This window comes from Sphaerodactylus townsendi, linkage group LG04 (assembly GCF_021028975.2).
Source record: "Sphaerodactylus townsendi isolate TG3544 linkage group LG04, MPM_Stown_v2.3, whole genome shotgun sequence".
Classification (NCBI taxonomy): Eukaryota; Metazoa; Chordata; class Lepidosauria; order Squamata; family Sphaerodactylidae; genus Sphaerodactylus; species Sphaerodactylus townsendi.
In genome coordinates this window covers 41,680,138-41,704,927 of record NC_059428.1, presented here as the reverse complement: position 1 = coordinate 41,704,927, position 24,790 = coordinate 41,680,138, and the positions used below count along the sequence as shown (strand labels likewise).

Sequence of the window (24,790 nt, the reverse complement as noted above, 5' to 3'; positions counted from 1 at the left end):
AATGTTAGCAAGTGCATTTTTGCTTAGCTATTCAGCTTTTAACTTAAGTGCTCGCACTCATGATCTAGTCTTTAGCTTCAAAGATAGGAGGTTCATGACATTTGAATCATTTGCCTTACAGCTATTGGATATCCATCCAGCTTTCCAGTGGACCTTCCCTGTTCCATGTTTTGCCCATTAGAGATTCCATCAGGACATTTCTTTTCTTTTCTGTTTAATATTTTGAAATAATCTGCCAGTAAAAATAACCATTCCTTTGTTCATTTAATACATATACATGTTTTTTAATTCAAAATGAAAGTGTAGAAAAAGCACAAAGTATATGCATTCTATCAGATGAAAACATCCTTATATATAATTGAGTAAGGACTGGAACACGATTTGAGGACTCAGTTCCAACCAATGGGCACACTGGACTCACAAAGTGAGTCCTGCATGCCCATTGGTTGGAACTGGGTCCTCAAATCATGTTCCAAACCCTCCCCGGCATGTCTTCCCCTTCAACCCAGGAGCCCCCAAAGATTAGTCAGGTCAGCTGGGAAGCAGCAGCTTCCCTACTGCCCTACTGGGCCTGGCACACCCCATCTTCCCACCCACCAAAGACATGTTGGCCCAGCAGGAATAAACCAGCAAGCTGTGCTCCCTGCTGGCCCCACAATCACTCTTTTCTTGCCCTACTGGGCCTGACGCAACCACTCTCTCCCTGCTCCAAACAACAACCCATGCCTTCAAAAAGCTCTTCCACTTCCCCCACCCTTGACTAAGAAAGGCCTGGCAGGAAAAGGTGCCAACCTGCCTACCCTGATGGCCCTGGCAGCAGCTTATCCACCACCCTCCCCTGTGCCAAACAACAACTGGAGCCCCATGGGAAAGCTGCGGACAGCCACTCTCCTGCCAGCCCTGGCACTTGCCTCCCAATCCTCCCCCAACCTTTTCCAATCCAACTAAAAAAGAACCCATCTGAAGAGCAGCAGCCCCAAGTAAATCTAGCCTGGTGCGGGGGCTCACTCCTGGGGGGCAAGAGGGAGGGGGCAGGGATTACCATCACGCTCCCTTCCCCATTTCTAGAGCCCATTTTATTTCTAATTAAAATGGGATTTAGTGCTAATATAATTCATAGCATTCCTAGTATGACTGTTATAACAAAACCCCAGTGTTTCCCTCCAAAAATGCATTATTTCAAGAAAAAAATATGAAATAATGTTTCCTGGAGTGAAATTATACTAGAATTATACTAGAAATTATAACATGTGTGATCCTATTTTTGCAGCAGAAATAGACGAAGAGTATATATCAGTAACATCATCAAGCTTCATTAAAACTGTTGCTATTAAACAAATTCATGAAAAAGAAACTTTTTGAAAATTATATTTATAGTTTGGAATTTGTTTAGACACATTGTGTACTCTCTAATTTGTCTAGACACAACAAAATAGCAAGTTGATAACCTTCATAAATTGTTTTGATATGCTTAAATAGTATGTTTTGTACAGCCAAGTTTCACTAAAATTCTGAATTCCAGTATCTTCCCTTTATTGTAATTATACATGACTATACAGCATGCTATACTTTATGCACAATTCAAAGACAGAGTGCATAAAAATTTGCATTTGTGGCCCAGAGTTTCTCTCATAAGAACAGCTGCTGAACTTGCTCAAGCCTATTGAAAAAAATATTTTCCTTGCTCAAGCCTATTTGAAAAGAATAGATTTTTTAAAAATGGTATGAGAACATTACAGATTAGACTTGTTTTCTGTGTAGAAGGAATTTTTCATATATAGGGACATTTTACCAGGTGAACCTCTGTAATGATTTTAATTTGTGTGTGAGAGAGAGGGGGGAGGGGAGGGGAGAGAGGGGGAGGGAGGGGAGAGTGGGGGAGAGGGAGAGAGTGGTTGATTGTAGAGTGTGCAGTCCCGTGCAGGCGGTCCTGAAACTGCCATGGGCCGTCTCCAGTTTGTTTTGTTTACCTACCTTTTCTGCCTATGAAGTTCTTGACAGAGGAAAGGACACACCCTCCCACCCTAAATGCGGCGCCCTCACGCCAGTGTGCTTCACTCGCTCATTGAGCATGTCAAGCAAGCAGCGTTTTCCCACCATTTTGGGGGGAAGCACAACGCTGCTACAGCGAACAGAGCTTCAGGGACCCTTTCCCCACTTACCTTAAGCCCCGCGCTACTTGAGGAGAGTAGCGCGGGGTCCCTCTGCACTCCCCACTGAGAGGGGCGGCTGCTGCTGTCGTGGCCCTCAGTGCGAGGCATTCCTGGCGCTCTTTCAAAGGGCGCCTTTTGATGACCCCACGCAGAGCGCGGGGTTGTGGGGACGCCCGGGCGTGCCAGGGATGCCGCGCGCTGGGGATTGCACGCAGCAACCCTCGGAAAAGGGTAAGTGGGGAAAGGGCCAGGGACAGTGTTTGTACCTGTTGTTGGCCCATGCGGAAGCGGCCTCAGTTTGATTTGATTTTGTAAATATTTTGCCTGAAACCTTTAAGTTATTTATCAGTTATAAATAAAATCTTACTTTGAAGAGACATTGAATTCCCACCCTATTTTTCTTAGGACCACTTTGCCGTATAAGCTTGTACATACCACCAAAGGAAGATAGAGGGTTTTTTGTGGGGAGATTTATATTCCTATTGGCAACTACCATATGGGGAAGAATTAAGGGAACAAATATTAATTGGCACTTATATATTTATTTATAAAGAAAAAAGAGTGTGCATCTCATTTGGTGACTATGGGTGGCAGGGTCTTCACAACCTCCATTTGTAGTTTGACACAGTACAGCCAAGACTTAGACTTAGTCTACATGATACAGTTATCATGGTGAGATTTTTTTTCATTCGACACATTAAATCATTTAGAAGACTTACCATGCTGGAATCAGCTAGAATGCCCTACAAATAACAATCTTGATATTATGTAAAACCTAGCCCCACTCCCAAATTAAGAATGCAGAGCATTAGACAATGCTTCTCCTAAGGGCACAGTCACTTTAGTCTGAGTAACAACTGCCCAGCCTTGCAAACATGCACCTGGCCCTGGCCCTACAATGAACTTGCAAATGTCCACACCTTGGTGAACCTTCCATATTGCCATGGGTATAGCTGTGTAAAACGGTGCCCGGGTAGCTGTATAAAACTCCTGAGCTCCTCCATGAGGAGCTCAGAAGTGGAGCCAGCTGGGCTCAACCTTTATACAAACTCCACATGGGGTTTGGGAGCATCGTGGCTCAGGCTTGTTTGATGCTGGCCTCAACTTGCTTGGGCCCAACTTAAAGCTGGAGTCAGTTAGTCCAGCTACTCAGCTTGATCTTGGCCTCTGAAAGGCTTGAATCACGCTTTAAACTTCAGGCTCAAAGCTGGATCTGAGCGAGCTGAGGCCAGCATCAGATGGGCCTGCACAATTCCCAAACACTATGTAAAGTTTGGAAGCGGGGTAAGTCCCACTGCCTGGCTTTCAACTGTGCCCCTGCCCTGAACCCCTCAGGGCGTTTGGGGGCAAAGTGAAGTTGTAATAGGGGGTGGCCTTCAATGCATCCCGCATGTGACCCCAAGAAGTGACCTCTGGGGTTCCAGCACCCCCACACCTCTCTTGCTACATACTGTGTATTGTCCTACACTCTTTTTTCTAAATTAACTTAATCTCAGAAACCTCCTGTTAATTCCAGAAACCTATTATCTCAGAAACCTTAATCCCAGAAACCTATTAAGAGTCATCAAGCTTCTTGAGTTTCTTTGTTTTAACCTCATCAGCACTGCCCAAAACTCATCAAGACTTGGGCTCTCCCAGATTTAATCTCATCAAATCATTTCCAATGCCACTGTTCATGTCAGGAAGATTTATCTTCTTGGGGGCTAAAACTTGTAAAATCTGTAAAAATATATATGTATAAGACAAGGGTGAAGACTGAAGAGCCAGTGGAAAACAATCCAGTTCCAAGAAGAAAGTTAATTACTCAGTAAAGCTGAAACACATGGCAGGAAGAAAGAGATTAGTTAAAGTTTAGATAAAAGGAGCAGCTATTGTGGGGTGGGGTGTGAGTTGGTCAGAATACTGCAGGTGTAGGGAGTCTATGTAGCACAGCCAAGAAACCTGGACTGGGAGACTGCTGCTCTGGAATTGCCAGTTGGGTCTGAATTGTACTGTGTCCAGAGGTCTTTAGCTAGTGCCCTAAAACTGGACTAGGTAGGTTTTGTTTTCATTTTACCTGGACTGGTGTTTGTTTTGTGTTAACATCATGCCTAAAATAAATCTCTGAATTATCCCCCTTATCACTGCCAGATGGTCAATTTTTTCTACAACTACAATTTTCTACAATTTTTTCTACAAATCCATATTTTCTCCTTGTGCCAGACATGGTTTTCTGTGGAAAATGCTGCCTGCTTCTCTTGCTCTCTCCTCAGACCTCTTCACTTCCAGAATGGCAATTATTGCCTCCCCAATGAACTATCGCTCATCCTTTTTTCCCTTAGACCTCTTAAATCTGTGAGCTTGTGTATATATTTTTTAATCCTTTAATAAATTTGTAATCTCTTTCATTGTAACCTTGGTTTTGAGTTATTCTCTTCTGGAACGGATCTCTGTATACACAGGTGAAGATCTCTTACCCACCTCTTGTATAGCCAGTCTGACTCCAACTAATTCCCCCAACGAACTGAAGAAACAGACCAGCCTAATTTGGGTAACCACGTATTTAGAAGCAGCAGTCTGGTTTGTTGGTAGAGGAATGGGCTGTAAGCTGGTACTTCTACACAAAACTGGTTCCTTGTGGGCCTACTGTCTATAATTATCTTGTCACCTTCTAAGCCAGGAAGCTGCTCCTTTGAGATCTTGCCCTCTGTTAAGAAATTGTTGCATCTGATGCTGGGAGATGGAATCTCCTGTTAGGGTAGATATTGAGGCAGGTTCTTCTAGTTGAGGTCTTTGCAAGGCCATAAAAGTGTCCTGAGTTTGGCTTCAAAATTAATTAATTGCCTCCCTTAGATCAGGAATCTGTTTTAGGCTGTAGCCCTAAAACAGTTCTGAGAATTAGCAAAGGATCTGTCACTGTGGCTGTTGCCTTCAATATTTTCATACTGTATGTTTTAGTCAATAGATTTTTAAAATTGTAAGAACAGATGTGTAAGTTTGACACATGTAAATTATAGAAGGGGTCATTTGATACACTGATCCATCACTGAAAACTGGGATGTTAAATGTCTCTTCATTGCTGGGCATCTCATTGAAAAGCAAACTTACAAATGTGGGAAGGATTTCATAGAAGAGCTTGTAATTGAGAGAACATGGAGGAATACTCTTATGCCGTTTCCTGCCAAGTCTTCAGTCTTCAAATTGTTAGAGTTCAATGAGTCTACATATTATGCTGATGAGAAAGATTATGATTAATGCCAACTTTGGTTAAAACTCAGGCAAGAATTGTCTGTTTCTTCCAAAGCTGTACTGTGAAACCAAACATGGCAGATTACAAAACATTTCTTGGAAAAACTGCATACAATGTGATGTTTGATTCACTCACAGCTACAATTATAACTATCCTGTACTGATCTGACCAGTATATAACTTGAAACAGTTTAATATATTCAACTGACAGCCAGCAAGGTGTAGTGATTTGAGTGTCTGACTAGGGTCGATTCCACACAGCTTAATAATAATGAGTTACATCTGTTATTTTTGAATCTGGGTCTATTTTATTCTGTTTTTGTCCTTTGCATGTGTGCCCGTTAATAATCCGTTTTCTTTCTGCTCCTTTGCATGAACCCTCTATTTTTTTTTTACAATGCAAATGGGAAGGCACGAACATCCCATTTTTCCTACATACTTATTGGCTGCTCTACTACCACAGTCCCCCTTCTGCCCGCTTCCACCCTCTGCTAAGGGAATGCTTCTGATTGGTGGAGAATCTACAGCATAGAGATGGGGACAGGGACAGCCTGACTGGTCCCATTCACAATTTTCACATGTGAAGGAGTGGGGAAACAAATCCATTTCACCAGATAGGTGTCTGCCACTCATGTGTACGAGTGAGGAATCAAACCTGGTTCTCCAGATTAGAGTCCACCTGCTTCTAACTACTACCCCACTATGCAAGTGGGTCTGGTTCAGTGATTGTTAGCATACAACTGGCCGTACTTTTTTAGGTAGAGCCTGTTGGGAAGGAGGGGGAAAGCTTAAGACAGAGAGGAAGATAAAAGTGGGTTGGCTGTTTGGTGGGAAGGAGAGAAGAAATTTGTCATATAACATCCCAGCCATTAAAGACTCTGCCTCCAAACTGTAATCCAAGACTCTCTTACCAGCAACTGCAGACCTATATTGCTGTAGGTTCTAAGCAACAGACTCAGAAGGGAACCATCTTCCACAGTAGCCAGCAGCAAATGACTGCTCAGGAGAGGGATGACTAGAATATAGCTTGGACTGTTGTACTTCCCTATTGACTGCTACTCTTTTAATCACCCTGCATTCTGAGGAGCTGTCCTAGTCATGGAATTCCTTGATTTACAGGAATTTCAAATGGATTTCTAACAATGACAATTAGAAAACTGACAGTTGGAAACAGACAGTAGAAGAACACACTTTGGTTTATGATCAGGAAGAATCCATAACCAATTATAGAGGGAATTAGCTATATTATTAAGAGGGTGATCCCTAAGTGTTTAACAGGAAATACCTCTAATGAAAAGTGTGATCTCAGTTTAGAGATGAAAACTGAGGAAATATGTATATGTTCCTAACTCCTCTAGCTGAAGAACTGCTGTTTGAAGACACTTATGCTTATGAAACAAAACAGTGACTGTCAAGAGAAATCATGTTATGACAGTTTATTAACCTGACCTTTATATTCCTCTTGAAGGCAACAAACACCATTTAAAATTTTATTTCAAAAACTCTTTTATGTGCCAAATATTTCTGACTTTTATATAAATTAAAGCAGAGCACCTGCTTTATGTATGCATTGAATGGGTCTTTGTGCCTTTTTAAAAATTCTAATGGCTGAGGCAAACTGCTCCTCGGTTTTATTGCCAGCAATTCGACTTTGTATTTCCTATTAGCCACAACCAAATTAAATCAAAAATGTTAAATATATAAAAGTGATTTTAAAAAACCTATGGGATTCTTGGGTTGATTCCATTTTGGAGCACTGCACAAAAACTTGGCTTTGGACTGGGCTTTAGTCTGTTATACCTTCCAGGGAATCAATTTCTGATTTGTCTAAAGCTAATATTGCAATGAAGAACTGCTTAAATATGATGAAATTTTGAGGTTTTATTAAAGAATAACGAACTGGTAACAAATATCAGCCCAGTATCTGAGTTAAGTTCTGTTCCCATCTGCCATGATTTGTCATAGTTTCCTAGTTTTATCAATATCAAAGTTATATATTTTTTCATAATATCAATCAACACTGAATTAAAAGCTTTTCCTAAAATTTCATTCAAGATTCATTTTTAAATTTCATCGTGAGAGTTTTGAAATACTTTAAGTGGATTTGTGTTTTTGATGGGTTGTTCTTAGGGCCTTCATAATTAAATGAGAAATGTTTAGAATATACCTTCATGCATTGCTGCTGAACTCTTGGAACTGTGCAAGTGATTTTGAGGCAGGATTCAACCAACTTTTCCACTAGTGAGAAAGACAGTGCAGGGTCTTCCTTAAGCACTAAAATTGATCATGGCACCAACACGGACAAAAGCCACGTGGGACAGGAAGGACTGTAGTAAGGAGAATTGAGTGACATGGGGTGATAAAGCTGACTGGTCCTAAATTGTATAGTACTCTAAATGTTAGAGAATCAGAATACACAGTCGCTAGAGTGTCCGACTAGGATCTAGGAAATTTGAACCCCCCATTCAGCTGTTTATTTATTTATTTATTTATTTATATTTCAAATTTCTATCCCGCCCCATCCCCGAAGGGCTCTGGCTGGGTAACCACGGGCCAGTCACACACACTCAGTTTGACCTACTTCACAGGGTCATTGTGAAACTAAAATAGAAGAGAGAGAGAGAACATGTAAGCCATTGGAGTGAAAAGAGGGGAGTATAAATGAAGTAAATAGATGTTTGAAAAACTATAAACACTGACCGTTGTTAAAGGAAAAAATCCTATTCTTTATAACTGGAAGGCTTTTCCACTCTTAAAAATATTGTTTTAATAAATGTATTATGATTTTGGAGGAAGTTATCTGATTTTCACTAGAAACATTTGTCTGAACTTGTAACCTCTTACCACATAAGCATGTATGTTTCCAGATTATATCAAATGCACTAAGAATTTGTTAGCTTGTGTGTAAAAATATCAACATTTGGCATTGATTTACGAAATTTCATTCTTTTAAAAAGAGAGGGAGAGAAAAGCATCAACGTTTGTCGAAGAACCAACTACCTAATTCTCCATCAGCACACCCATGCAACAGTTTATTCTAGCATTTAAAATGTGTAGGAGTACAACAGCATTCCTCAGTAATAAAAAGTATTGCTGTTATTACCCACCTTTATTCTGTAAATCTCACATAGTTCAAAAGGTTTCTGACAATTTATCTAATTTATTACTTTTTATCATAATAGTGTTCCCACAGTTGAATGTACATGTTATCTATAAGTATCCTTTAATTTCTTTTCCCCTGAATGACAGAACACCCTTTATAATATCAGTTACTTTGTTGGGGCATGTGGAAGAAAGACTTAACTAAATGCTAATAGGATTCTGGCCTGCAACACTTGTCTGCAGATATTACGGCACATTTTGTACTCTCTGCGTTTGACTTCCAAATGTTCATAAGGGGAACTAACTCTCAACCCTGATGTATACTTTATAACCAGAGTGGTACAATCCAAAATTCTGCCATCTTTGTTTACCTCTTCATTCTGTGTTATAACCTGAGTTAGTGGAGACCATTGTTCAAACCCTCTTCACTGATATTTTGGCTCCTTCACAGGCAATGCAGACACAAATGTTGGAAGCCACTTATATTGAAATCTATAGGGAAAGCTTCAATTTAGACTAGGAGCTTGGCCTCTTTCCTGATCATATTCATGAAATAAACAGGAGTAGATTTAAGAGTTTTCACATGCATTAATCAAATCAGATATGTTTAAGATTTAACAGCCAACTTTAAATTGTGCCTATTGAAGACTGCTGATTTTTGTTGTGCAAGTCAATCTGAGCCATTATTGTTAGGGCAACCCATTACCTAGTTTCAGTTGCTTTTGGTTAATGCTGATTATTTTGCTCCAGTCAGTCTTTTGGATTGGTTTTGAACCTGTGAGTGTTATGCTTTGATTTGGTAATGATATTTGCTAAAAGCTCAAGGAAAGTATGACTCTGCTGATTTTCTTCAATTTTTTGGCAGCATTTGATACCACTAACCAGAGTATCCTTTTGGTTAGGGATGGAATAGGACTGGTGTTCTATGTTGCCAATCCTTTTTAGAAAATAAGTCCAATAGACTGTTTGATTGGAAGGAGAGAAGGAAGACTAATCTTGGGAGACTACTTCAGTCATAGGAGACAACTCTTTTTTCCACAGCTTTTATTTTGGATTTCCCACAGCATTATATCTTGTCTGTCATATTTCCTCAGAGAGGTTATTAAGAGAACAGAATACAGCAATATTTTGCCTTTACATCTGAACCAGAAGAATCTGTGACTATTGTGAACAGTTGTCTGGATTGGATTAGCAAATAAAATGAAGTTCAAACAAGACACAGGATGTTGGTATGAAGTTCAGAAGACCTATTGCCAGGGAAAATGCAGATCTTGGAAACAGTTACAGTCTTTTTGAAAATGTTATACCAGGCCAAACTTTGTTTCTGGAACCTCAGATAGCTATGACCAAAAGAGTGTTTTGCTAATTTAGGCTGATGCACCATCTGTGCATGGCAGTGCAAGACTGCTGTTGTCATTAAAGCTTAGCAAAAGTATAATCTGAAAGTCCACAGTGTACTTGAGGTGCTGCTGCTCATGAATACTGTTAATTTCAGTAGGTCCAAGATTTTGCTGTTCAACATGTTCACCAAGAACTAGATCAGTTACTTATGTGTTTATGAACAAAAGTTCTGAGCATTGTTATGTCTATGTTTGTTTATATCATGTGGGTAGATCCTATCAGTCACATGGATGTAAATACAGGCTCCCTAGAACTGATGAGCAGCTACCAGTTCCAGGAATAGAAACAGTCTGCTCTCTCCAGAAAGAGCATGGAGCATGCACAACAAGCTCTGAGGGCAGACTCCGGCTTGCAAATGGCAGAGATCTGGCAAGTTGACGAGCTTTTGGACCAAGCAGGAATTTCACTGTATCTATAAAAGAAAGGAAAATAGATTATTAGAACAGAGCATTTTTGGATACTCACAATTATTTGTAATAAGGAAAATTTGCCTGTGATTATGTAAATGGCTATATGGACTTAAGTACTTAAGTCAAACAAGCCAGGTCCCACCCATCCTATATCAGTGCATTTCGTTTTTTCTTCCTAAGTGAAGTATGTTACATTCATCTCTGTTGAAGTTCATTTTATTAGTTTTGGACCAGCTCTATAATCTGTCCAGGTCACATTCAATTCTGACCCTCTCCTCTGGGGTATTAGCTACTTAGGGGGGAAGGTGGGTCTTAAGCCCTGGATCCCACTTCTAGGTGATGCATTTTGCAGCCACCCCTCCAACTGCATCCTGGTCATGAACTCCCCATTTGAGAGCGTACTTGAGGACTGGCAGTGTGACTTGCCCCACCCCCATCTCCTCAAGGAGATTATGAATGAGGCCAGCCGGACTCACCCTGCCCCCATCTCCATGTGCAAGTTGGGTGTGCCACACCTGATCTCCATGTGAAGATGGGAACAGAAAGGCCCCTGTTTGAGCCCAGTTAAAGCCAGGCTTAGACCCAGATCTGAGCTGCAAACCTGATCCAAATCTGGCCTCAGTCAAGGTCAGAGTGAGGCTGGCTGCTCTCAATCCCTCTAGCTTTATACTGTTGGATCCACCCTCCAAGTTCCGTCTGGAGATGGAGCTTAGGGGCTGGAGTCAAAAGTATAAAGCTAAAGGCTCCAGAACCATCAGCTTCAGTCTGAACATGACTGGGATCAAGCTTTGATCCATCCTGCAGGTTAGAGCTAGATCCAAGCCTGGCTCCAGCCACACTCAAATGGGCTCCTGCTAATTCCCCCTTATTGTGGAGGTGGGCCTTGGGGCCAGCCCCACACCCAACCTCCATGTTGAGATTGAAAATGGGGGTGAGCCCTACTCTCCAGCCTTCAACTGCACTGTCTGTCAGTGGTTTTGACATTACTTTTGCCAGTTCTATAAATATCCGACCCAGAATAAAGTTTATCAGGCCTGGAGATTTGAATTCCAGGTATTCCTGTACTACCTCTTTATTTATTTCAGCGCTGAATCTCCCTACTGCATCTTCTGTTCCATTTCCCCCGTCTGACCACTGTTTTCCTTTTGGGATAAGACCACAGTAAAGTTCTGTGTAGTTCTGTCTTTTCTCTGTCCCCTGTTATTATGTTGCCATGTTCTCCACACAGTGACCCTATCATATCCTATTTCTTCCTTTTGATGCAAACATAACAAAAAAAGCCTTTTTGAATTGCTTTTAACCGCTCTGATAATCCTGAGCTCTTTCTGCCCTTTAGCTTTTCTTCGTTTCACCATACATGTTTGCTTGAATTCCTCCTGGGTGCTTTCCCTCTTTTTCCATTACTTGTACATGTCCCTTTTAAATCTCAGCTCAGTTGAAAGTTGAAAATTCTTTAGATATCCATCCTGGTTTCCTTAGACATCTCCCATTTTTCCTCCTAATTGAAACTGTTTGAAATTGTGCCTTCAAGATCTCACTTTTAAGAAATTCCCTTCTCTTTTAGTATTCTTAACTGCAGGATCACACTCAGTAGTTCCCTAAGTTTACTGAAATCAGCTATCTTAAAGTCTACAGTGAGTGTCTGACTATGTTTGGCATCCCCTTTCCACTGTATAACAAACTCCCGGATAATTGCAATATAAAAGTAGTTTGCCCATTATTGTATTCAGGCCTTTTAGCTTTCTTTGACTCCTGATTTTTGCTCCTCTCTATTTTTCCATCAGAAGACATATTGTACACTTCTGTTCCAAAAGCACAATATGCATATTTGTAATTTGTTGGTGTAGTTCCTGATCTATTTTAAAAACCTATTGAAATAATGTTTAATCATGCTGTAACCAATAAATTTTTATTGTAACCAATAAAAAAAGAAAATGATACATATCTTGGTTATTAAAGGTTTTTAAATCAAGTTTAAATAGAGGTTTTTATTTCATTTATTGAATTTTACAAATAATCAAACAAATTTTTTACAGATGCAGAGCCAAGATACTTGATTGCAGTGAGGCCAGCACCTGTTCCAAATTACAGGAAATCCTGCTCAGGTAATGTAATGTTTTTCCATAAACACCAGAAGGAGAAATAAACATTTTTTTCAATTGATATGACAGATGATGTGGGCAATCAATAGCTAATTAAAAATAATGATAGCCATATTTCAGCAATTTTGTTTGTTTGGAATGCCATAATTTCCCACAATCATTAAGGAAAAGATGTCCACATTCAGAAATTGTTGGTGTAAAAATATAAAATTGTTACCAGAGCAAATAATCACAGCTGCTGCTGGTTAGCTTAAATAAACTTTACTAAGAAAAATAGAAGGGAAGGGCAGTGTGCTAGAAAACAATGAAACAGTCAACTACCTACTTTCTCTGCACATCAAGGTCCTGTCCATGGCACCTGCATTGAAGACTCCAAGGATAACATAAGACCTACCCCTTCTCTATTCAACTCCATGGAAGAGCAGCCATCTACAAGAGACTGCATGCAAGGGACCTGCAGTTTTTTCTACAACACTTTCAGTTCGACATTGCTAACAAGTCACTATCCTTAGCGGTGTGAAAAGGTTACCCAAAGCTGTGTGCCTTACCAGTAACATACCAAGACCTGTGTTCTTTATCCAGATACTCTCAAACAGCTGAGATTTTTAAATTTTTATTAAAAAGAAAGAAAAAGAAATGATAAAATCAGTTCTCTCTCAGCTCTACATAGTTCCAAGTAAAAAAGAAACAATACAATGCAATACAATACAAGGCTATTCACCCTAAGGCAGAAGAGTAGTAAGAATAAGGACAACAAAAACAAGAAGAATCTCAAGCATATGCAGAATAATGCACTTTCAATCGACTTTCACAATTGTTTGCAAGTGGATTTGGCTATTCCGCACAGTAAAATCCAGCTGCAAATTGCATTGAAAGTGGATTAAAAGTGCATTATTCTGCATGTGCGGAAGGGGCAAAGGAGAATCCGCTTTTTCCCCTTGTTTTTTCCCAAGGTTTTTATGGAATTGGCTCATCTAGACCACTTGATCAGTAATTAACCAATTGGGTGTGGAATAGAGTTGAATCCTCTAGATAAAGAGGAAGATGACACCCCCCCCTTCATCTGAGCATTCATGGGAATTAACCAGTTCTGTTATCTCAAGAATAACACCACTTAAACTAAACACAGACACAGTTTACAACTTTAGTGAGGGCCAATGGTTGCATTGTAAACGACCTAGTAAAACCAAATGGTTACCTCATAAAAGACCCAGTATTCAAGACAGATGATCTCTAAGTAAATTTAAAGGAATATGTACACTTTCTTCACACATGGGGGTCAGACGGACCCTGAGCTTGTGGACCAACACAGAACATCTCTTAAAAGTTTTTCCTATATAAAAAGGGACCTCCTGCATGCAACTTTTCATGGATGCTAGCCTCTCTGGGGGCTAAACAAGCCTGCAAAAGGGTCCTGTTCCCTCCAGGAACAGAATCTAAACATCAACATCTGATCGGGTGATTTTGCATACTACAAGTGGCCAGTGGACTGTATTTGCCTTGATAATTCCTATATACGTGAGATATGTATGTTGCAAGTTAAAGAACTTTATATGTGTATGAAATTTTCTGTACTTTTCTTCTTCAGGTCAAACAAAGACTCCAAAGCCCCTCCAGTTGGTAATAGGCACTTTAACTCCAACTTCTGTCTTCTTGTCTTGGGGAGTCTTAATCAACCCAAAGCATGACTGGATCACAATGAATAACTGTGCAAATGACAGGTAAATAACTCAGCACTACACCTTGTGATGAATACTAATTTAAATTCAAGTGCTATTGATTTAAATTTAAATTCAAGCAGCAATTACTAAGTAAGATCAGTAACTACAGCTTGGGCTTAAATTTGAAACCACATATCTCACTTCATGTTTTGTTTTTGTGCGTGCCAGTGTCTCCAGCTTTAGCAATTCCATAACTCGTTAAAATCACCTTTACGCTGACTCAATACTGTTCATTTATGCATATATTTTCCTTCTTTTGCATTGCCCACAATTCTGTTCAGTCTTTTTGGCTATGGTTACCCATGCAATTTGGTTGATGATATCGTCATAAACAAAAGCATGCAGATTATCACTGCCAACTGGATCAAATAGCTCTGTGAACAAACGAAGCCAGGTTTCTGAATGCAAACAAGAAAAATGGTATTTGAGCAGCTGCAGAAGATAAGGGAACAAAAAGAAAAACTGCAATGAAAGTATTGGATGAGAGGAGTGTTTTTCAGGAATCCTTTCAAATGCTGCTTTGAAAGAGGATATTAAAAGCAGAGAATATTCACACATTTTCAGTGTCACTGATTCTGTCTTTGATAACTCCTTTCTCAAAGATTCTTTGAAGATTAACTTATTTCAGAATATATGTGGTCTTTGCCTCAGCTATTGGTATATATACAATATAGCCACCATGGTGTAGTGCAGGGGTGGGCAATTATTTTTTCCATGGGGCCGCATAAGAAACAGAAAATATTGTGGAGGGCCGGGCCAAAAGGCAGGGGGGCGAGGCGCTTTTGAAAGCCCCGCAGAAGCTGGCAGCCAAGGGAACCGGCTTCTGTGGGGCTTTCAGAGACGCCTCGCTCCCCAGCAAGGCAGGAGGGCCAGTCAGGGTCATCCGGGGGGCCGGATGTGGCCCGCGGGCCGTATAATGCCCAGGTCTGGTGTAGTGGTTAAGAGCAGGTGGACTCTAAGGCTAATCAGTTACTAAAATTATGCAGTAAAATCAAAACCAAGTTTTAATTATTAAATGTATTTTGATTGCACTTGTTCTTCCAGGAAAATTAGGCATATGTTTAAGGTGAAAACTTATACAGAGAACAGGTAGTCAAAATATATTTATATTAAACTACCAGCAAATGACTTTAAACAACTTTCATTCTGAAACAGCAGAGTTCTTAAGGCAGGTCAGCACTGGTATTGCTCTTAGCCCTGCAGGACTTGCTTTAATGGGGCCTGTAAGCAGTGGTGGGATTCAAAAATTTTAATAACAGGTTCCGATGGTGGTGGGATTCAAACAATGGCGCTGCCGCACACACGCACTTCCGGTCCCTATTGGGCAGGGAGATTGCTTTAGTAACCCCTTCTCGGCACTCAAAAAAAATTAGTAACCACTTCTAGAGAAGTGGTGAGAACTGGTTGGATCCCACCTCTGCCTGTAAGGCAGAGATGTTCCGCTGGGCCTTTGGTTGAGGCAGCTATGGTTTTTCCACTTTGCTGGCCTCCCAATCTATCCCCTTTGACTGTTTACTGTAAATTTAAATTATGATAGGGTCAGAGATGTCATTTAGCTTACAATAGAGTCTTTTGCTGGAACCCTATTAGTTGGTTTAAATTTGTTAGTTGCCACTGTGAGTAATATGTTATTATTTTTAAATTATTATTGTACTTTAATTGGATATAAAATTGTTTTGATATCATGTTAACTATGTATGGATTTATATATTAGGAATATATTTCTAATAATATATTCCTAATATTAGACTATCCTTCATACCTGGTATTGATATCCACAGTGCTTCTGTAGGGGAATCAGCTCCCCTTGCATTGTCTATTTTATGTGACACTATGCTCTCTTTGACGTAGAGGGCAACACCACCCCCGATACACCCTGTCCTATCCTTCCTTGTAGAGCCTGTAAGGGATAACTCAGCATCCCACCGGTTCTCCTCATTCCACCATGTCTCTGTGATGCCCACTATATCAATGTCCTCCTTCAAAACCCTGTACTCCAGCTCCCCCATTTTAGGTCGAAGGCTTCTACTATTTGCATGGAAACATGTGTAACTGGGAAAATTTAGCATTCAAACATTTATTTTGTAGGTAGTAAGAGCTTTGAACAACCCTGATAAAAGTGCAAACAACAATACATGAAACATACAATGTAACAAAGGTAACTTCAGAAGCTGTAACCTATTTTTAGTCATATCAAAGAAACATAAAACAGAACTCCAACTAATCAGGACACAATTTCCCTCAGTCACAAGTAGTCACAAAACAATGCCAAAAATACTTCTGGTGTGAATCTATTTTTCTGGATTACATTTTACATACCGTATATACTTGTGTATAAACCGATCCGTGTATAAGCCGAGGCACCTAATTTTACTACCAAAATCTGGGAAAACTTATTGACTCGCGTATAAGCTGAGGGTGAGAATCTGGGAAAACTTATTGACTCGCATATAAGCTGAGGATGGGAAGCTGGGGTTTGAGTAAGCCCAGCCAGTCGCAGGCAGAGGGAGCTCCTTATTTGGACAGTGACATCAGGGTGAGTCACTGCCCAAATAAGGAGCTCCCTCTGCCTCCTGACTGGGTTTAAGGAAGCCCAGTGGCATCGGGGGAGTCACTGCCCAAATAAGGAGCTCCCTCTGCCTGCCAACTGGCTGGGCTTACTCAAACCCAGCCGGGAGGCAGAGGGAGCTCCTTATTTGGGCAGTGACTCCCCCTAAGGTCACTGCCCAAATTAGACTTTTTCACCAAGTATATCTAGAATTACTGCAGTAAATTTCAGTTCACTTTTTGCTGGAAGCTCAAGAACAAAATGTCATCTATTATCTCATTATATAAACCTCAAATTCAAAACATTGTTTTATTTGAAATGTTCTTTGATTTTTCTTTTATCAAAAAGATGCACTTGCTTTTATACAGATTTTATACAGTTCGCTACAGAGAGAAGGATAAGAACAAGAAGTGGATTCTTCAGCTTTGCCCTACTACAGAAACAGTGGTTGACAACTTGAAACCCAACATAATTTATGAATTTGGAGTGAAGGACAATACAGACAATGGCATCTGGAGTAAGACTTTGACTCACAACACAGTTGGATCTTGTAAGTAACTGCAACCATTCCTAATTTCTTTTAAGATAAGCTAGTAAAAAAGGTCAAGTTGCTGGCAAGTTATAAAGTCATTTAGATTTTGAATTTGAAAACTTGCATTTTGCATATTATGAATCAGTAAAAGCGCTGGTTGTTGCCCACAAATCTGACATCACAACATTCCCCAAAGTCACAAAGCTGTTCTTCTATTCCCAGTGAATCAATGTTTACACTCTGAGAAATTTGAGAACTTGTTGACTCTAGTAACAGTTATTATGGTGTAGTGTTGGATTTGGACTGTGGGGAGCCAGAGCAAATCCCAGCTCAGCCATGATGTTCACTGAATAGCCTATTGGTTTAAACATGCAGAATTATGAGATTAAAATGTGACAAACTCATGTATATTTCCCTGACAAAATCTGGCTGAGGGGGTAGGCTCTGCAGCCAGCAAGGAGGCTATCTTGCCAGCAACAAGGCGAAGCCTCCAGTGGTAATAATACCACCATGGTAATTCCAAGGCAAGCTTCATCTCATTCCTTCTCTCCATCCCCTCTCAGCTGACTTTCAGGGGGAACAAAAATAATGGTTTTGAAAAAACACCTGTGGGGGGGGGGGAGCATGAACAGATAACAGCATTTCTAAAAATCAGGATCACAACAACTATTCTGTACCCAAACTCTAGATCCAAATTTACTTCAAAGTTTTTTTCTAACTGCATAGCCCTAAATTGCACAGCCAATGACTGCTGAACATATTTTAAGATATGCAAAGTTGCATAGCAATGATGTTCAACATCTGGAACTGACCATCAAGAATATACCCCAAAATCTTCTGCAAGATTAGAACATTGTTCAGACTTAATGCATAAATCATAATGCTCAAACTAGAGGGTAGCTATGTTGGTCTGCTGTAGAACAACTAGATTCAAGTCCAGTAGCACCTTAGAGACCAACAAGATTTTCAGAGTATAAGATTTTAAGAGTCAAAGCTTCCTTCATCAGATACTGCTGATGAAGTATACTCTTGGTCGCTAAAGCGCTACTGTGAAATATAGTACTGTTTTAAGGATGTCAGGTTGTCAAAACAAAACCAGCAGTTGCTGGAGTGTGAATCCTCACAACTTAGAGGTAATATTACCAGAGGTAATATGCTAGGCTACCAGCAGTCCCCTTAACTAAGCCACCAGTCAGAGACCCAGGAACTGAGTCTCTAGCCCTCCCAGGTCTAAGGTCAAGAATCAGCTCTACAAGGTAGGATGCTTGCAAATTGAATTATTAAAAAACAGTCACTGTTGTTGCAGTAGCCAATAGTGTTAATATACTGGATTCAGCTTGAAGGTCCAAAACTCAAGAACCCCACAAAAAAATTTGATATGATTTATTAAAGAAATATGCAAAAGTATACAATATAAGAGCAGGGAACAGCAAGGATAAAATAATGAAAGCTATGAAAATGAAAAATAATGATGATATTACCTCAATACTTTTACAAACATTGGTTCTCTAAGATGTTACCTGACTATACTTTTTTCCTCATAGATAAAAGTAAAATTGTAAATTCATCCACCACTTTCTGGACCGCCTTTTTTGTATAACCCTCCCCTTGGGTTCTATTGCCTACCTATAAGAACTAGGTAACCACTAGGACCTAAGGAGAGCATTCTACAACAAAGAAGATCCGGAAAGCAGGGGCGTACTGGCTGAGGGACAGGGGGACACCCATGTCCCTGGGCGCACACCTTTCGGTCATGTGGGAGTTGCTGTCACCCTCCCATGTGACGAAACAGTTTGTGCCCACATGCCCACTGCAGCACACCCTCCCTCCCAGCCTCCATGCAGCCCGGCTTGTGCCCTCCCCAGGGATAGTGGGAGCAGGAGCTGGGCTCCAGGGATGTGCTTTTAAAAGCACGAAGGCAGGGCTGGGGGCCTCTGGGCTTTTAAAAGCACGTCCCTGGAGGCCAGCTCGGCTCCTCCTCTCCCCAGGCTCTGGGGAGGGCAGAAGCTGGGCTACAGGGAGCCCGGGGGCATGCCCCTGAGCCACGCCCCTGGGCATGGGGGGGGGGTGCCCAGAGAAGGAGTTGTCTCCAACCGTCATTTTTTCCCCATACAACTCTGCCAGGAAGTGGCAGATTAATTTACAATTCTACTTTTGTGGAAAAGAGTATAGATAGAGTCCAAACAGGTTTTCAAAGTCCATGTTAGGTGCTCTGGCTAGTAAGGTCACTTGCTCTAGAATCAAGAGGTGACACAAACACAAATGTAGTCCAGATGAAGCCCCCCCCCCAATAATAAAAAACCAGAATGAAACCAAATCTTTCTTTATGCTAAAGAACTCACATTGGCATGATTCTAGTTGACCAATAAAATGTGTTGCTAAGCAGGTGACCTTAAGCAGTCAAGTATGTTTCTAATGGGTTCTAACCAATCAGGCATGTTGCCATCATGAGACCAGGTACTTTGCAGTCGTACAAAACCTAATTAAGCAAGTTATCTTCCCCTATCCATTGGGTTCTTATGCTAACGAAATAGAATGTGTAGGTAAAACTCCCTCCTCAGGATTTCAAGCCTGAAACGTCTAAGCCTAGTAACTTCAATAGCACCTATGTCAACTCCCTTTTTTCCTTATTTTGCTCTCTGAAACTGCAGACAACATGACCTTGAGATATCAGAGAGAGAAACTCTTTGATTTTTGTCGGGATCAAGCTTGAATCAATGCTTTTGTAAGGATCAAGCTTGAATCAATGCTTCTGATAAGAGGCTGATGTGTCAACCAATACCTTAACTGGAGAAGGGAAGGGGAAAGTCTGAGGACAACACCTCCCCCCCCCCACACACACACACAGATTTATTTCCTTAGTTTGTTGTTGCATCTGAATGATGACTGTGCAGGACCAGAGGCCATGGAAAACAGAAATAAAGTGTATATCCTGTTTAATTAGTTCACATCCATTCATGCCTGAGATGGAGTCCAAGCCTATCTCTATGTGCTAAACTTATATAAATCTCTACATACTAAACTTATATGAAAATAAAATGTATGCAGTGATCAACAGAACACATTAGCGGTTGGGATTGTTTGCAATATTTGGAATTATTTGTATCTCCAAAATACATAAAAACATTAAAAATGCATGATATGCATAAAAACATAAAAAGCTTTGATTGTATCTATCAGCTGGTACAGTTCCTACACCCAAAGGCCCTCTTTGGTACTAGTCTGCAACCACAGAGTCTGGACTGTTTGGCACTGTACCTTTTTGTAAAAGTAGAAGATTCCCTCTTCCCCATCATTCATCTAAATGAGTAAAGCTATTAGGGGGATAGTTATCTGACCACTCACTTAATAAATCTTGGCTCTTATGATTACTTTGTTTTATTATGGCGCACAAAGATTTTTTATTTTCAATTATAAGAAGTGAAATATTTGGCACACATTACGGAAAACTCTCGTGCCTGCTGTGGAATGTTTCCCAATCATGGAATAAAATAGGAAGTCCCTATGCATTCTGAGTTCTGGAAAGTAGCTTATTTGATGTAATAAATGTTTAGCCCAGGCTTTGGATAAATTACAATATCTTGACTAAAATGAATTTGTGACAACTAAGCTTAAACAGATCATGGCATTCTTCAATGTGTACCTCGCTAAGATCCATCTCAGAATTTTCAGCAGTTCATGTTACATTGAACTGGTGACCACTGCAGAGAGCATTTTCTTTTTGATGGTTCCCATATAGGGTTTCCAACCTCCAGCTAGAGCGTACAGATTTCCCAGAAATACAATTGGTCATCAGACTATAGAGATCAGTTTCCCTGGAGAAAGCAAATGTTTTGGAGAGTAGTTTTTATCACATTATATCCCTATGAGTTCCCTTCCTCCCTAAATCTTGGCCTCCCCAGGCTGTACTCCCAGTTCTCCAAGGATTTCCCAAACTGAAGTTGGCAACCCTACTCCTGTCAGGGAACTGGAAAACACAAATGGCCCTGGAATAAGCCAAATTTAGTGGCTCCAGTGGTGGCATAAGGCAGTGCTGCAGGGGTCATTCAATTTAGTGTTGCAGGATCTGTTGCTTTCTCCTGAAAACTGGCAGCAGTGTGGAAAAAGACAATGATGAAATGAAAGCATTTACTGGTTATTGTGGGTTTTCCAGGCTGTGTAGTCAAGACTCTTGGGCAGTAAAGGGGAAAGGGAGGGAGATCTGCCCAGCTGAGCAGAATACAAAAGGGGGAGAGACAGGGAGTGAGGAGAGGAAAAGATTCAAACCTCCACTCTGTCATGGAAGGGCACTATGGCAAGTCACTGTCTATCAGCCTAAACTTCCCCAAAGAGTGGTTGTGAAATAAATAATCATGTTGTAAACTACCTTGGGGAGAAAACCACAGAATAAATATCAAAATAAATAATAAAAAATAAATAAATGCTTATTTCCTTTAGAGAATTTCCTTTAGTAAATGCTTATTTCCTTTAGAGAATGGGCAGTTTTTGCATGCTGATGTGCGGAGGCTGCCTTACTCCAATAATACCACCAACTCAGTTTCTTTGGAATAAACTTGGCCACAGCCTGTTTTATTAAATCAACGTAGGAAGCTGGGCGAGCATAAGAGGCATATCCTAGTTGCCAGGCAAAAAGCATGCTGAGCCACCCCCAATCCCTACTGGGGAATTGGGACAGCAAGTTACTAGGTGCCACCTGAGCGTGGGCCCATTAGGTGACACCCCTTACTGCCAGGGGTAGGAAACTCCCAAGCAGAGCCTCTGCGGCTTGTGTTACCAAGTCTGCCCCATACAATAGACCTCTTATTGAGGCCCCAGTCATGGGGAGGTCTTGCGTGCAAGCCCAGCCTCACCAGAAAGGATGTGCAGCTATGCCCAGCCTCGCCAGGGCTGTGACAAAACAAATAAATACATAAGTTAACACAGAAGACACAGAAATAGTCTTACTCCAGGGGTGGGAGGGCAGGATCTGCTCCTTGAGAGCCTTGTAAGAAGCCAGGGCCTTGCCGGTGCTGCCTTTTAAAGTTGTGACACGCCCCAACCTCATCACGTGACAGGGACCCATCACGTGACTGGGGCCTGGTCTCGCACTCCTCAGTGCGCAGGGCGTGAATTCACTTGCCCCTCCCCCACCCGCAACAGCAGCCCTGGGTAATTCTGGGGCTGCGTTTTATGGTGTAAAATATCTAACAACCATTGGTGGCTCATGTGTTGATTAAACAATCTGAACCATGGGACCACCCAGAGATAGGTCTTACCCAAAAATTGCATGAAAATATTGAAATGGTTAAAAATGGGGGGGTCCCACTAGGGGTGTGCACTGGGAGGAAATCCATGTTAATTTTAGATCTGAGATTCAAAAGACTTTCCCCCTTCATTACTCCTGATGTATAAGTTTTGTATTGACATCTGGGATTCTGTTCTGGGGTTGTTGTGTTTTTCTTATTTTAAATGCCATAATGTCACCTCAATTAAAAGGCCAATTTTCTGAAGTCCATTTTGAGAACATTGGTACTTGAGCACCCTTTATTTAGTGAAGATCAAAGTTATTCCTCTCTTCTGAGGAATAATGATCCAAATGTTACTAAATCCTTGGCCTCTTATGTTTTAATAATTCAGCATTAATTTTTTAAAAAAATCTAGAAGTAGGGTGGGTTTAGAAGGGAAAAGGGAGATTTAAAAAATACTAGTGTGGTTAGGCTTAAGGCTATGGCCAGTAAAGCCATACCATTGAAACAAAGAAGGATTATGGAATTTCAGGGCCATTGTTTTCTATGGGGAAATCAATCCAGGGATCTGAGGTAGCTACTTTTTAAACTAATGCCTCAAAGTTTGCATTGAAAGTAGCTATCAGTCTACACAAAAGACATCCTAGATCAGAGGTCTGCAACCTGCAGCTCTCCAGATGTTCATGGACTACAAATCCCATCAGCCCCTGCCAGCATGGCCAATTGGCCATGCTGGCAGGGGCTGACGGGATTTGTAGTCCATGAACATCTGGAGAGCCACAGGTTGCAGGCCCCTGTCCTAGATTCACATTAATTGCTTAAATGGGTCCAGTTTTATGGATGCCTGAAGAAGGTTCCCCCCTCTACTGCCACTTCTTCCTTTTTTGATCCCTCCCAGAGATCCTTCTCCTTAAATCCTCGTGGGCCCATTCTTTTGTTGAATGTATTAAACTTTTGAATGTATTAGACTTTTTGCCACATAAAACTTAGAAATCATTAAAGAGTTCATAGACTAAAAAAGAAATAGGAAAATGAATTCAAACAGTATCTCATAATCATAGATACTGAGATAGAGTTTAAAGACAACCATTAAATTTGAAAATTGTTGTTTTTCCTTTGTTAAAGAAAATATAATAATTTTGTTATCATAATCCTCTTTTTTGGCAGATAAAATCAAGGAAAATGGGTATCTACAGAATAACAACAAATTGCCCAAGATCCAAACACAGGTATGCAACTAAGCTAGTTTCTATTGCTTAGTATGACTTCCACACTACTAATACATGAAATGTGCCAAATCTGATGGTGCTTTTCTGTTTTACAAAATCTAGTAAAATTAGTTAACATGTACACACTTTGTGCGGTAAACCTGATCAAAGAAATGGACTTCTTGTTCGCCAGAATCAAAAAGGAATTCTTCATGATAATTCCGTAGGCAATTTAATTTAGTTGTCCTGCTTTTCAGATGAGGACTGTCAAACATAAACCACTTAAATGGTAGATTAAAATGTAGGTTAGAAAGCAGTCATGTTATTGCAGATGAATATCTCAGTTCTTACTTATTTTGTTTTTGAATATTTGATACACTGTTCTCCCTGTATAATCTGCATTTTTACAGATGGGTAGTGTTTGAGATAAATCTTTCAAAAATGTCAAACCCCATGTTGTTTTACTTTTAGCCTTTTCAGATCTGTTTTAATTGTTTTAATGATGTATGTTTTGTGGTGATTAGTTTGGAATGATTTTAAAATGTGATTATATCATGTATGTTTTAATTTGTAAGCATGTGAGGGTGGGATATTAATGTCTGCAAATAAATAATGATATAAAATAAGACAACAAGGATTGCTGACTTCCACTTTACCTGTTTCAAAATGAGTCAAGTTGTTAACTGTCTTCAGTTGGTGGATAGTTATTATGTTTAGCACTATAAAGACCCTAATTTAGCTCAGCAGTAAGAAACTGTTCCGCCTTTCTGCTTTAAGCAGAATCTGTCTTGTAAAAAAAATCTCCTTATATAATTATTTTAAACTTTTAAATGATGTAAATGCTGCTTCTCCAAATCTGCTTCTCCAAAATGCTGCCCAAGAGAGCTTTCAACCCAAAATATTTGTTAAAACTATATATCTAATACTGACATGTGCCTCTCTATCTGTGGATACCTAAATCTGGGATCGGGACCACACCAATGCTATAAAGATTTTTCTGCAAACTTGGGGTACCTTCCAGGTTTCCAGAAAAATCTGAAAAGGAAAAAATGTATTGGGAGTTCAAATTCTCCTTATTTAAAAATAATGTAGTCTGTGCTGGTGGTTGCAACTATAGAGATCTTCTCCAGACCTGGCCACCATGCCAGAGAACACCAAGA

The 24,790-nt window shown here is 40.4% G+C and overlaps 1 protein-coding gene across 12 annotated transcripts in view; it reads left to right on the top strand.

The window, feature by feature from the left end:
- Positions 1 to 24,790, top strand: part of LOC125430742 (ABI family member 3 binding protein) — a 199,323-nt gene that overhangs the window by 56,707 nt on the left and 117,826 nt on the right. For all 12 annotated transcript variants that reach the window (XM_048492918.1, XM_048492926.1, XM_048492925.1 and 9 more), the window contains exons 3-6: positions 12,331 to 12,399; positions 13,985 to 14,117; positions 17,034 to 17,215; positions 23,590 to 23,651. In XM_048492918.1, the coding sequence (XP_048348875.1) occupies positions 12,331 to 12,399; positions 13,985 to 14,117; positions 17,034 to 17,215; positions 23,590 to 23,651 (446 nt within the window). The remainder of the gene's footprint in view (positions 1 to 12,330; positions 12,400 to 13,984; positions 14,118 to 17,033; positions 17,216 to 23,589; positions 23,652 to 24,790) is intronic.